The sequence below is a fragment of the Apteryx mantelli genome, chromosome 8 (assembly GCF_036417845.1).
Source record: "Apteryx mantelli isolate bAptMan1 chromosome 8, bAptMan1.hap1, whole genome shotgun sequence".
NCBI lineage: Eukaryota > Metazoa > Chordata > Aves > Apterygiformes > Apterygidae > Apteryx > Apteryx mantelli.
The window spans coordinates 43,600,474-43,613,862 of NC_089985.1; the positions used below are offsets into that span (position 1 = coordinate 43,600,474).

General features: G+C 43.9%; 1 protein-coding gene across 1 annotated transcript in view; it reads right to left on the reverse strand.

Moving 5' to 3' along the window:
* SLC44A5 (solute carrier family 44 member 5) overlaps positions 1-2,257 on the reverse strand; it is a 132,811-nt gene extending 130,554 nt beyond the window's left edge. The window contains exon 1 of the mRNA XM_067301408.1: positions 2,181-2,257. Within this exon, the coding sequence (XP_067157509.1) occupies positions 2,181-2,217 (37 nt within the window). The 5' untranslated portion in view covers positions 2,218-2,257. The remainder of the gene's footprint in view (positions 1-2,180) is intronic.
* Positions 2,258-13,389: the final 11,132 nt, after the last annotated feature.

Consider the following 13,389-nt stretch of genomic DNA (forward strand, 5'->3'; position numbering starts at 1 on the left):
AAAAAGTCAAGAGAGAGAATGACTATTACAGCAACTTAATTTAAAAGGAAACGTGAATTTGGAAAGTGCTGCACTTTTCTTCTTTTTGTAAATCTTTAACATTATGTGATCTACAAGGGAAAAGAAATCTGAAAACAAGTCTGGCTCCCTGACACAAAACTAGAGCAATTATTCAAGATTCCTGTAAAGGTGATAACACAAGACACAGTACCACTAGCAAAATCAACATATGCAAAAGAAGAGAAAAAAGAAAGTAAACATACTGATGGGCATGAAATAGCTAAAATTCTAGTCAGTATAATTCTTCAGAACTACAAGTTGACATACTGAGACATTATCCTCTTCCCCTATATCTAAAAACTACTAACTAAAGGATCACCCTTTTTTCCTCAGGAGCATGCTCTGAAAAATAAAGGTAAACTTCTGTCGTATTATGACAATACAATACTCAGTATTTTTCCCATGATTTTCACACCACAGTGCTCCTGTTCATAAATGGCAAGTGAGGAAGAGTATGTAGCTCTTATTGAACTCTATTCAAAAGGCATTTTCCATTCCTGAATACATGTTCCTACTCTTGAGAGTGCCTACTTTTCTATGCTCAGTGCTGAACATCTATGGGCCTTACCCCACTGAAGTTAGCTGCAAAACCATTTGACTTCCATGAGAGTAGAGTAGGAACAGGTACTCTGAGAAGTTAAATAACTACAAATTTAGTATTTTGGAATTATTTTGATTTCTCCTTTGAAACACTCCAATTTCTTTCTGTTTTTTTCCCCCTTCCTAATGGCTTCTTTCTCTTTCCCCTCTTTCTCTCTCTCTCTTTTTTCTTCTTTTTTTTTTGCAAGCAACTCCCTATTTTGGACATCCTGATTCTGAAGTCCTTATCGGGACCAAAACATTCACTGTTACAACAGAATGTACTATACAGAAGGATCAGGTTTTGTTCTGCATATTCCATATTTTCACAAATGAAAACTAACCAGCTTTGTCCTAAGTGTCAGAAACACAAATCATCAACTTTCCTTTAGACGGATCAAGTTTTTGATCAGAGTAGAGGTGATTTATAAAATTGAGTTTCATGAGTTATAAACACGTCACACAACATGCCCAGGATATCATAGCAAAGACAGTTTTATCAAGCCATTGTTGCTCGTTTGTATAACTTAGCCAATTACACGCAGCCTTTTAGGATGCACAAAAAAAGGAGCCTTGTTTCTAAGGGGGTTTGCTCATTTTGCAGACTAAAGAGAGAATTTTTTTTGTCATGGAAATCTCGCACATATTTGGAAAAGGAAAACTGCAATCAGTTTTGCAGTGACGCCTTCAAACAGATTAAGAAGCTCTGCTAACCCATCTCCTCTGCCGCAAACGAATTAGATACTAAGGAGCAATTAAAGCAGAGCTCAAGCACCGAGATAAAGTTCTGCCCCCGGTGACCTTCTGCTACGCTTCGGTTGGCAGGATCCAGGCGAGGAGGGGAGCTCGCTTAGTCCCGGGCACCCTGGCCAAGGTTGTGGAGCTCCCAGTCCCTACAGCCAGAACACCAGCACCCCACAAGTACCCCCGGCCCAACGGGCTCTCGCCTCCGAGCCCCGGTTCCACGGCCTCACACCGCGTCCCCCGCGCAAGCAGCCCGCAGTCCCGCACGCCGGCCCCGCGCCCCAACAGCCCCGCGTGACCAACGGCCTCGCGAGCAACGGCCTCGCGCCCCAACGGCCCCGCGCCCCAACGGCCCCGCGCCCCAACGGCCCCGCGCCCAGCGCCAGCGGCCGGCCCTCCCCACAGCCGCGTACCTGCCGCCCAGCGGCCTTCCTTCCTTCCTTCCCGCCCGCCCGCGCCGGCCCCCGGCCGCAGACCCCTCCCTCCCAAAACGGCGCGGACAAAGCGGCGGCAACGCACCTGCTCCCGGAGGGGGGGTGGCGGAGGCTCTCGCCCCGCCTGCCCCCATGGCTGCGCCCAGCGGTCCCCCCTCCCCGAACCCGCAGCAGGGGCAGCGAGGTGCCCCCCCGTCTGCGCCCGGGGCACCCCTACCCCCACCCTGCCCCCGGCATCTGCCCAAGGAAACAAACTCTCGCCGGCGCTGCCGCACGCTGGCTGGATCCGCAATGTAAACAGGCCAGAGGCAGGCGCGGGCGCCGGCTCCCTGCCTCCGCCAGCGCGAGCGCCCGGCCGCTTACCGAAGGGCGACGTGGAGGCTTCTCCCTTCCTCGCCATGGTCTCGCGGTGCCCCCCGCGCCGGCAGAGCCGGGGCGCGGCGCCTCTGCCCGCCGCTCAGCGCGCTCTTTGTTGCCGCGAAGGCATGAGAGGCGGCAGCGGCCGGCAGCCTCGCGCCGCGCTGCGCCCCGCTGCGCCGCGCTGCGCTGCGCCGCGGCCGGCCCGGCGCGCTGCTGCCGCCCGCGCCCCGCGCTGACCCCGCTGTCCCGCCGGCTCTGCGGCCGACGCCTGCGCCGAGCCCGCGGGGGCGGCGCTGGCGCCGCGCGGGGGGGCCGCGGGCAGAGGGGGCGCGCCGAGGGCAGGCGGAGGGGCCGCAGAGAGGGCCGCCGCCCGGGGCCTGCCCGCCGCCCCCTCCCGGGGCCGCCCCCTCCCGGGGCCTGCCCGCCGCCAGCCGCCCCCTCCCGGGGCCGCCTCCTCCGCGGGCCGCCCCCTCCCCGGGCCGCCCGCTGGCTCGGGCTCGCTCCGGCTCCGGGCGACAACTTCGGTAACGAGGGAAGAGCGGGCGCCTTCGCGGGCGGGGTCCCCGCGCTCTGCCGCCGCCTGGCCCCGCGCGGCAGGGGGCAGGGCCCGCGGAGCGCGGCCGGCCGCAGAGGGCAGGGCGGGCAGCGCTCCCCGTCGCGGGCCATGCCGCGAGCGTGGACTTCTGCCGTCGGTGGGGCCCGGCGGCGCCTGCTGCTGCGCCCGCCGCCCCGCCGGCCGCGGGGGCCCCCTCGGGCGGAGCGGGCGCTCGGTGGCCCGGCGGAGCTGTCCGGCGGCCCGTGCTGAGGAGCTGGGGGGTGGCGGGGGCGGCGAGCCGGGGCCCGTGCTGAGGAGCTGGGGGGCGGCGGGGGGCGGCCGGGGGGCGGCGGGGGCGGCGAGCCGGGGCCCGTGCTGAGGAGCTGGGGGGCGGCCGGGGGGCGGCGGGGGGCGGCGAGCCGGGGCCCATGCTGAGGAGCTGGGGGGCGGCGGGGCGGCCGGGGGGCGGCGAGCCGGGCGCGGGCTCGCCCGGGCCGCCGAGGAACGGCAGCGCTCGGAGGCGTGGGCAGGTGCTTAGGGAGCCCCGTTCGGTCTCCTCACCTGGGGAATTCTCCCACTTCAGTTTTGGTTTGGGGCGGGGTCGTTTTCGTGATTCAGTCTAAAAACAGATGTAACCACACTCGCTGTGCGGTCCCTACAAATATACATTGTTGATCATTAAATTTTCCTTAGTTTCCATCCGCTCCCCCGTGCTTTAGTCAGAAATTAAGTCACTGGTATCTGAAGGGGTCAATGGTCACTTAAAGAGCAATTAATCTGATTGCTGAGAAACGTTTTCAGTCGTGACAGCTCCAGTCACTGCTACAGCAAAAGGACACTGTATTCAGATGTCACACCGATATTTGTCTGTTAGTCCGTGGCTATGGACGTACCACTAAGTTCAGTACACAGAACATTTTCTATTGTTTGTCTTCCTCCTTTTGAAATAATCCTATGTAATTCTTGACAGAAATGCACCTACAAACCATCATTTACATTTCTGTACATGTGCAATTTGAAGGAAAGGTGCTTTCCAAGGCCTGCAAATACAGATATTCTTTCAAAAAACAGCTTCTGAACCTTAACAATACAAGTAAGTATATGATGGCTTTATTAATGAGTAAATTAATATGTATAGATCATGGAAGCTGTTACTCTTCTTTTATTTAAACAATCCCATTGTGTGATTTGGAGGGCAGTGAGGATACATGCCTGCACTGCAGTCAGTGCAACAACAGGTGTTGCAGAGCTAGCTGCTTTGGCTAGCTTTAAGCTAATTAAGTTCAGGACAATTGTTCTAATTACTCAGTTTCACACAGACAATTTTGTGTTTTCTGGTAGTAGAAATACTGGGGGGAGTATTTCCCTCTCTTCCTTAAATTGTAAGAATTTATTTGTCCTTCTAACTTTAAAATGAGTAGTTGTTTTCTCCAGTTACCCCTGGTTCATCAAAGTACTTAAAGTTCTGCCTAGCTTTAGGCCCAGGTTTATGTATTCTGTTGAACCACTGTTTGTCTGCAAAGTTGGAGTTCTTCCTTTCATGCCAGTTACCTGGTCTAGCTACCCAAGGTGCCTGTTCCAAGAAATAGAGCCTGTTTATATTCCAGGAAATGGAATCGAAGGGTAAAGGCCTTGTGTGGAAAAGGGATGACACCCTTCGTTATCTAAGAAGAAATCTCCTTTTCATTCCAAGGTTGATGATTAGGAGAACAATTCAGACAATCTCACGCCAGAGAAAGAGGAACTTCCTGTGTCAAAAATTGAGTCAAACGTGAGAACGGCTGTACCGGACAGCTTTGTAAGAGGCAGGGCAGTGACTTAATGTCTTCTGGCTCGTTCTGATATGGCACTGGAGAAGAGGGGGTAGCAGGGCATGGCAGGATTTGCTAGTCAAAGACCTGAAGTGGTCTTCTCAGTGGAGCTTCTGTGGTATTCCACAGCCCGCTGTTACTCTGTTCCCTTTGTATAGATACCTATATAGCCTATTTTCAAGGCTTGGCATTGGAATCTCAGCAAACTACACAACAGCAGCCATAAGTGATGGAGTTTTTAGAGCCATTTTAGAGCCAAATTTAAATATATAAATATGTTGGGCTATGGCTAACAACCAGAACTAAGCACTTGCATTACACAGCACTTACAAGTCCTGGCAAAAAACAAAACAAAACAAAACAGAACAACTCTTATGCACTCCAGCAAGGTTTTTTTCTTTCTTTTCATTAGGTTTATAAACCAATATAAAATTTGGATTCTTATTAAAGAATAAAATCATATATAATATTAAGAAGTTAATGCAGAAGCCCCCAAGAGAAGAAGTAGCTTTTAACTAGATTCTGACTTTCAGGTCCGAGGACTAAACTAGAACTACATTAAAAAGGAAAGCTTGCTTAAAATAATTAAAAGGGTTAGAAAAGGGCTAAAAACTATAAGAGTTAAAGTTTTTTCAGTAGCTGGGAGGCTCTATAAGGACACCATGTTTGAGACACATAGCAAATCATATTTGTATATTCATGTTTGTAAGAAAGGCCTGAGAAAGAGCAAAAGGAAGCTCTTTAGCCAGTTTGTCAAACTGGAAGGAAAAGGGAGATTATTACAAACAATGAAGCATCTTTTGAAGAGTGGAAGCTGTATTCACATGAGGAGAATAAAAAGGATAACAAAATTTGGCAGGTTAAATGTGAAACCACAAGAGGGCAGGCCAAAAAAAGTGTTTGAGCAGTAATTTGCAAAAAGCATGGACACTAACAATAATCCTTTTCAAAAAAGGTCAGGAACAGGAAGCCAACTAAAGAATCTCCAAGGCCAATATGATATCTTCCTTAGGCCACCTATGTATACAAAGACTAGAAGGTGACAAACAGTATGTAAATATTTGAAAAGGCTTCTAAGAAAAATCCAGAAAACTGCAGACTGATAAACCTGGTGTCTGTATCACGCAAATAGTAGAAACTACAATAAAATACAGAATTAGCAGACAGATTGGGAATGTGTGATGTATTGGTGAAGGGTCAATATGACTTTTTGTAAGTGGAAATCAGGGCTCACAGACCTATTGCAGTCTTCTGAAAAAGTTAGCAGGCACGAAGAAGGGGGAATACAGCTGATCTTCAGGATACTTGGATTTCCAAACAGCATTCCTCAAGGTCCTTCATCAATAGTTCTTAAATAAGTTAATGGCCATAGAGGCAAGAAGGAAAGTCTTTTCAAGGCTAAATGTTTAAAAAAGATTTCAAGAACAATCAGCAAGTTGTTGTAGTGGAAGGCTCACCAGTGGAATCTCAAAAGGATCTGTGCTGGGACTCATGCTGTTCCAGATATTCACAAGTGATCTGAAAAAAGGAGAGAAATGTCAAGTGGCAAATTTTGCAGCTGATTCAGAGTAGTAAAGCTATTCAGAGTAGTAAAAATTAGGGCTGATCTGAAGAATTGCAGAAGGATATCATGAGACTGAAAGAAATTCAGATAAACCCAAGGTAAGTAATTGTAACATGATACTAACACATAGGGTGCAGAGATACGAGTAAGTACAAGGGGTGCAGAGAGATAACTGTACACAATGATAAGCGTTGAGCTGACCGTTACCTCTCAGGAATTATACTTTGTTATCATAGATAGTTTATGAAAAAAAAATTAATTCAGTGTTCAGAGGTAGCCAAAAAAGAGTACCAGAAAATATTAGAAAAAGAGAACAAAACAAAACAAAACTTTCATCTTTACGCAAGGACATAAACTGATGGAGAACCACTTTATGAATTGTTCTGTTTCTTTCATCTCAAAAACAAGATATTGTGGAGCCAGAAACTGTGTTGATTGAAAAGGTTCAATAGCTTCTGAGTGAGGGCTTACAAAGCACCCAAGAAGGACTATTCGGCTTGGAAGAGAGATAGCAAAGGGGACATAATGACATTTTTCTCTAAAATCAGAGTGACACAAGAAGGGTAACATGGGACTGTTGGTTCACTGTCTCTTCCAGTACAAGAAGTAGGGACAACAAATGAAGTTAGTTGATGGCAGGTTCGAAACAAACAAACTGAAGTGGTTCTTCATATTGTAAGTAAATACGCGGAGCTCTCAGCGTGTTCAAAAAGCAGCCAGTCAAGTTCATGGAAGAGAAATCCATGAAGAGTTATTAAACACATGGGCATCATCTTCTGCTCAGAAAACTTCTGAATTGGAAATTTTGGAGGATGGAGGAAAAAAAAATTGAAAAATATCACTGTAGGCTTGATAAATGCTCTGTTCTTCAACTCTTCCCTAAGCATCCACTGTTGCCACTGTCGTAAACAGGATACTGGGATAGATGGTCCTTTGGTCTGACCCAGTACAACAAAATAAGCAAAATAAGTTTCAGCCACCAGCTGTGTAGCAAAGGGCCTATTGGCTCGTCACCTAAACGTCAGATGAAAATCCCAGTCTTCGCTTTCAGGTGCCCATATTCTCCCTCCCTTTCTTCTTCACCCAGGATCTTCAAGGCAAGCGTTCTATTTCTCTTTACTTCTTCACTGCATGTACCTCCACAGGGCTGTAATCTCAGTCAGTCTTTCTGAACTCCACCATTCAGCAATTCAACAACTGTAATCATTATCGAATTCTGTCCTCACTATATGGGCACAAGTTTTGTCATCTGTTATGGAAATGGAACTCTTGTGCCTTAGGGCAGAATTTACTTTGTGTGGTGTTGTTTTCTACACTTGCTAAAAATAATTATACAGGTTTTAGAATAAAATTACTCTTAAAATTGCATTTTATGTCAACACCCACTTACATGTTTCTTTTTAGTACATACATCTTATATGTTCTTAAGAGACAGCACTGCTATTATCTTGCACAGTCAAAATTGATTTTATCAATATAAATGCTTATCAAAAAACGGGCTGCAAGGGTCCTTCTGCAGCGCCCCCTACTGTCACTTTTCTGTTTAGATTCTGTTTAGGTTGAACTTCATGTACTGCAAGTGTACGAACGGTGTCTTCCGGAACAGAGTAGACCAAATTAATTATATGGTGGTACATTTATTGTAAAATGGAAGTTTATTTCAGTTTTCTGTCAATAAAACTGCACATCATCAGGCAGGCTCCCTCTGATTCTAAAATTTATCTATAATTTCAAAAACAACCTGTGTCACTTGTGATCAAAAGTAGCTTCTTTTTAATTAATATTCAGTAATCCATATTAAATTATTTTGGTAGAGTAAAATCAGCTTTAAATGCATTTCAGGCCATGAAAATAACACTCAAATTGACAGTCGTTATCCCCTTTGATAGCAGGGAGGTTTGGTTGGTAGGTAAACTCCTTTTTCTGGAGAGCAGAGGCATAAAGAGGAGTTAAAGTATATGTGTCAGACAGGTTAGGAAAGCTAGCTCTGATACTATTCTAAAACTAGTGTATGCAGTGTAAAACTGCACATTCTTTGGAATATGCAGTTTCTCCTAAACTCTGTTTCATATTGTGTTTTGGATTATATAGCTTAACAAAAATTCTGTTTAGTGCCTTTTTTCTTCCAAATTCCAATTACTCTCCTCCCCAGAAAACTCGTTCAGTATACTTTTGTTGTCTGATTTTTATGTAAGGTCATGAAGAAGAGGAATTTTAGAAAGAAGTTCATTTACACACGTGAGATAAAATTTAAGAGTTTATCTTTGTTCAGTTGTCCAAAAATCTTGCTGCTGAAAATATACTTTACATAAATGTGTCTTTGTTTGATGGGACACAATATTTCTGATGCCATTCAAACATCAGAGTTGTTAACTCCGAGGGGGGGAGTTTCAACAAGGACAACCTTTCAAAGGTACTTAATGATTCTGAATGTCAGAGCTATACATCAGAGTTTTGGACATCTACAGCACCTCTATGATAAAACACTTTTTTATGAAGTTACCATTCTGGTACCAAAGCCTCAAGTATTAAATATGTTGACAAACAGCTGTGTTCACTGCATCTGGGCATTTATTTATATATGATGTATAGCTTTCACAGACAGAAAGTTAGAAAACATTTATTGAAGATTTTTTTAGCTGCTAAAGTGCTTGCTGCAGCATAGTTCAATATGATGATTAAAATTGGTTTAGTGTTAAAAGGCCCTGTGTGCTCCTTTACAATATGCCTTGCTCTACTATAGTAATTTTTTTATTAACCTTTTTATATTTCACACAAGTTAAAGCCATGATTATCTAAGTATGTACTTTTTCCTTAAAAAAGCTAGCTATTCCTGAAAAGTTCTAAAGAGGGTTTCATAATATCATGAAACAAATTAGGACAGGTGATACATCTTTATTCTGATGCTTGAATCAGAAGTTGTCTTCTGAGCCTTCTGCTGACTTTTTTGTCTTAGGAAAGTCATCCAGGCCAAAATTTTTACAGGATTAAACTGAGTGTTTTCTATTTGTTCACAAGTTCTGTATATTCGTCTTTTTCTTTAAAGCTCATGTTAAATAGTTGTATAAATGTAATGCAGTGCCTTTTTCTGATGTCAAGGGAAAAAAAATCTGATGTGTTGACGTATAGTAGTCAGATTAAAAGCCTCCACAATTTTGAGTAGATGTGACTTTGTAATTAAAAAAGATTGAAACTTTGAAATGAAGTAATACTTGTGATACCCAGGCATGAAACAAGCAAAAAATACACCTGAAAATATTTTAATTCAAGCACTGCATTCTCTTAATTTTTAGTTAATTCAAAGGCCTCCATATAAGGTGCTTTCCTTTTTTTTTTTTTCCAAAAGGAGTTTATTGCTTCAAAGGCCATGACAAAGCTAAAAAAATCTGTGCAAATATTACAAGATTTTACAATAGAAACTTTGGAAAAATGCTGTCTTTCAGACCTCTTGAGTTACTACTGTAGCAGTGATCAAAAGAAAAAAAGAAAAAAGAAGCAGTCATTTTATTAAGAAGAAGCTGCCAACTTGTTGCACTGTGTTACACTGAAAAGAATTCGACTTTGTAGACCGTTAATTCAGGACCTGCCCACTAAATTTTAAAATGTTCTTTTCACTGTAATAGCTTCACTAACTTGAACTACACAAATTCCTGCAGAAAAATCAAGTTGCTCTCCATCTCTAAAATAAAGGTTTATTAGCAAATGCTAAAATATAGTTTGTTGTTAATACATAATTAAAATAATAAACTGTAGAACATTTATAACTACTACCAAAAATATAACATGTTAGTCTGGACTACAATTGCTAACTTAATGGAATTAAATATACTTTGTAATATAATATTGTGTTTAGTTGCTAATTTATACATTTCAGCAATAAGCATGATATCTTCTCATGGTTAGTGTAAAAGAAAGGATTCTAGTCTAACAATGCAATGGACTGTGCAGTGTATAATTTATACTGTAGTAAAAGTAATCAGAGGAGGAATAATAAATAAAATATCACAGAGTTATTACAAAAGGACTCAAGAAGATTAAAAGAAAAGACAGATATTGTATTTATTTCTTCTGTGAGAAATGCTAGAAATGCTAAATGCACCTAGCAGAAAATTGTATCTATTTTCACTCCTTATATAAACAATTTTGAGCCTCAAAGTTCAAATGGTTCAGGCTTTGACAGATGAGCTTGCTATCTTACACCTTCTCCTCTTCCCAGATACTAAGCAGACAGAGATCACTGGGTGGAGGTGGCCTGTGCTTTGAATTTTCACCTCCAAACTGGCTTGGCAACGACTCTGTTGACAAGACAGTGTCAAAAAACATTCCCATTCATCTACCTCCCAACTAGGAGATGTGAAAAGACGTGGCAGTGAGGAAATGATTTGGGGAAGCAGAGGAGGATGATCAGGGGTATAGCTTCATAATGACAAGTTGCAGTAACTACTGACCTTGATCAAGTTGATTCTAGTACCTCACCCACAGTTGTTCCTCTCCCTTACTGCGAATCTCCTTGAATGCTGCCTTCTTGTTTCCATGCACTTTTTCCTTCCTTGTTCTGGAATTTCTTCTGTTCTTTAAGAAGATTCTTGATAGCCACTCTTATTGCCTTCCAATTACATTTATTTCCTCCCACATTTACTCCTATCTGTAATAGTAACCATCCTGTCCCTGTTTCCTTTTCTTCCCCCAAACCAGACAGTTCTTATTTCCCCTTTAATTTCCTGTTCTGCTCAGGCAGTTAAAGGTCTAACAGGACCTTCTCTGAACCCACTTGCTGGAGTTGCACCTTATTGCTGTCTTTCATGATAAAACAAACAAACAAACAAACAAACAAACAAGTGTAGGTTTATTAATAAAGATGCATAAAGAACAGGAGTGGAAGTGCTCTAACGTCTACAAAAGTGCAAGAGATAGCAGATAATTCTTTAATACAGAAGCTTGCTTCCAGAAAGTATATAGACACCTGCCTTAAGAAGTAAGTAGTGAATTCCACATGGAAAGATGCTTCTTGTGTAAGGCAAACTCTGGAAAGTAACAGATTTTAAAGTACATCCCTGTCCCAGTTACCTTTATTGGCTAGTTTCAGGCAACTGGCCCATCAGGATTTGTCTCCATGAGCAGTTCAGTTCAGATAAAGAGTGCACTTTTGAGGCAAATCTTCTGATTGTCCCTGCTTATTGTGCTTTGGTTCACATCAGAGTCATTTCAGAGTACATGAACTGAATTTCTTTCAGATGAAACTAACGGGCAGACATGACCTACTGGTGCATCTAATGCACTCCCACCACTAAAGGGCGTTCAGTCTGGTCCAAAGCAGAAACCCTTCAAAATGCTTAGTAGTCTTCAACCCAGAGGTTTCACCCTACAAATCCAACGCGATTGGTCTGCATTACTTGCTGATGTAGACATTCCCTCAGTGTACTGACTTATGCGGTCGCTCAGCCTTAAGGATGTCTTCGGTCCAGCTCCGAGCTGGCTCTCTGCCTCCATGCAATACATAGGGAGTTTATTTTCTTATTGCAGGGCTGTGGATCCTAATCTAGAAGACACCTAAATATGATGTCTCGATTCCTCAGCATGGTAACATTTGAATCCCTTTTTGCAGCCAATAAACGCCCTTAGTGTATGATCCTTATAGGTGTTTCAGCACCTGGGGCTAAGTGTCTAAACCTTACATTAGGCTTACGTTCAGATTCTGAACCCGCTTACCCACCACTAGAATTTTGTTGAGTGTGTAATCCTGGATAGACTACTCAGAGTAAAATCCTTGCTGCTTATCAAAAATAAAGCTTTAAAACCTTTTATTAGTAAAATGGAATGAATATTTTTCCTTATATCACAGGGCTGTTGCAATGATAAATCATCTGAGGAGTAGTAAGGGAGATACTATGTATGAAGAAACAATAGAAATAACAGATAAATAGTATATGAATAGAAAGTGGACTGCTCAGTAACTGAACTTTCATGACATAGAAATATGACCTATGGAGCACAACCCTATATTCAGAATGAAGCACAGAACACAGACCTTAGTGCTGATGTTTAAAAGCCCTGTAATGACACAAGCTAGTGGTCTAGTGTACTTGAAACTAAATTTAAAACAGGCCAAATATACAAAAATACTCATGAAATACTTAAGACAAAATTATACATTATGCTCATAACTTTTATTGAACAACCCTTAAAGTACAGGAAAAAATCTAGTGACCATGGAGTGAAAAATCATTAGTCTATGCACTGAGTCAGTGCTACTTATGTGTCTCCATTCAGTAAAGACCTGGAGTCACACCAGTATAAAACCTGTGCAAGATCACAATCAGCCTCTTTTTAATCAGTTCATAGCCACATATGCCAAAAAATAGCTCTTGCATGGTTAGCTTCCTACCGGAAATGTTTGTGTGTCATATTAAGTACAAAATAACTACTCATAGCTGTCAGTAACAAAAAAAGCAAAAAAAACCCAAACCCAACCATACCAAGGTAGTAATGGTTCTAAAAATATTTGGGACACCATACGTTAAATTGTTATGTAAAATAAAATATTATCCAAAATCCAGCTTTCAGAAAACTGCTTTACATTTTGGTAATTCTGTTAAAATTTTATATTGAAAAATGTTGCTCACAGAGAAATATAAGTAACTATTAACTGCTATAAAGTAATTATTTCCCTTGAAAGTGTTATTTAATAAAGGCTTGAATAGCAGTTTTACTGCTCTGAGGCAGTGATATTTAAAAATATGAATTTTACATATTGCAGATAATGTGCAAAATCAAATTTTTTGCTTTAACATACAGCCAGACTTGAGAGCATTCACAAGCACATTTTACATGACTATCTACACAGCACTCGTCATTTTAATATCTCCAATTAAGAACGGCATTAAAGTTCACATCTGTACCGAAACCGATTTTGCAAAGACTAGCCAAACCGGATTTTTTTCTATCGCAGAGCGGCAGGTTTTGTTCATTTGCGGCAGCGAGCCTGGACGTGACAGGAAGGAGCCAGACGGGGACAAGAGACCCGCGCCGGCGGGAGGGAGGGAGGGCGAGCCCGCGCCGCGGCCGCGCACCGGCGCCACCCGCGCGCTCACACTCCGCGGCAGGTCACAGCCACCGCGGCTCGGCACGGCCCCGGCCTGACGCTCGAGGCGGCGCCCCGGCCCGGCCCGGCCCGGGAGCCTCCGGCCGCCGCCCGGCACCAACGGGCCCGGGCGCCGCCCTTCCGAAGCGACTGACCGAGCCGGAGCCGGAGCGCCGGGCCGAACCGCCGCCAGCCGATGCCGCCGCCGCCAGGCCCCAGGG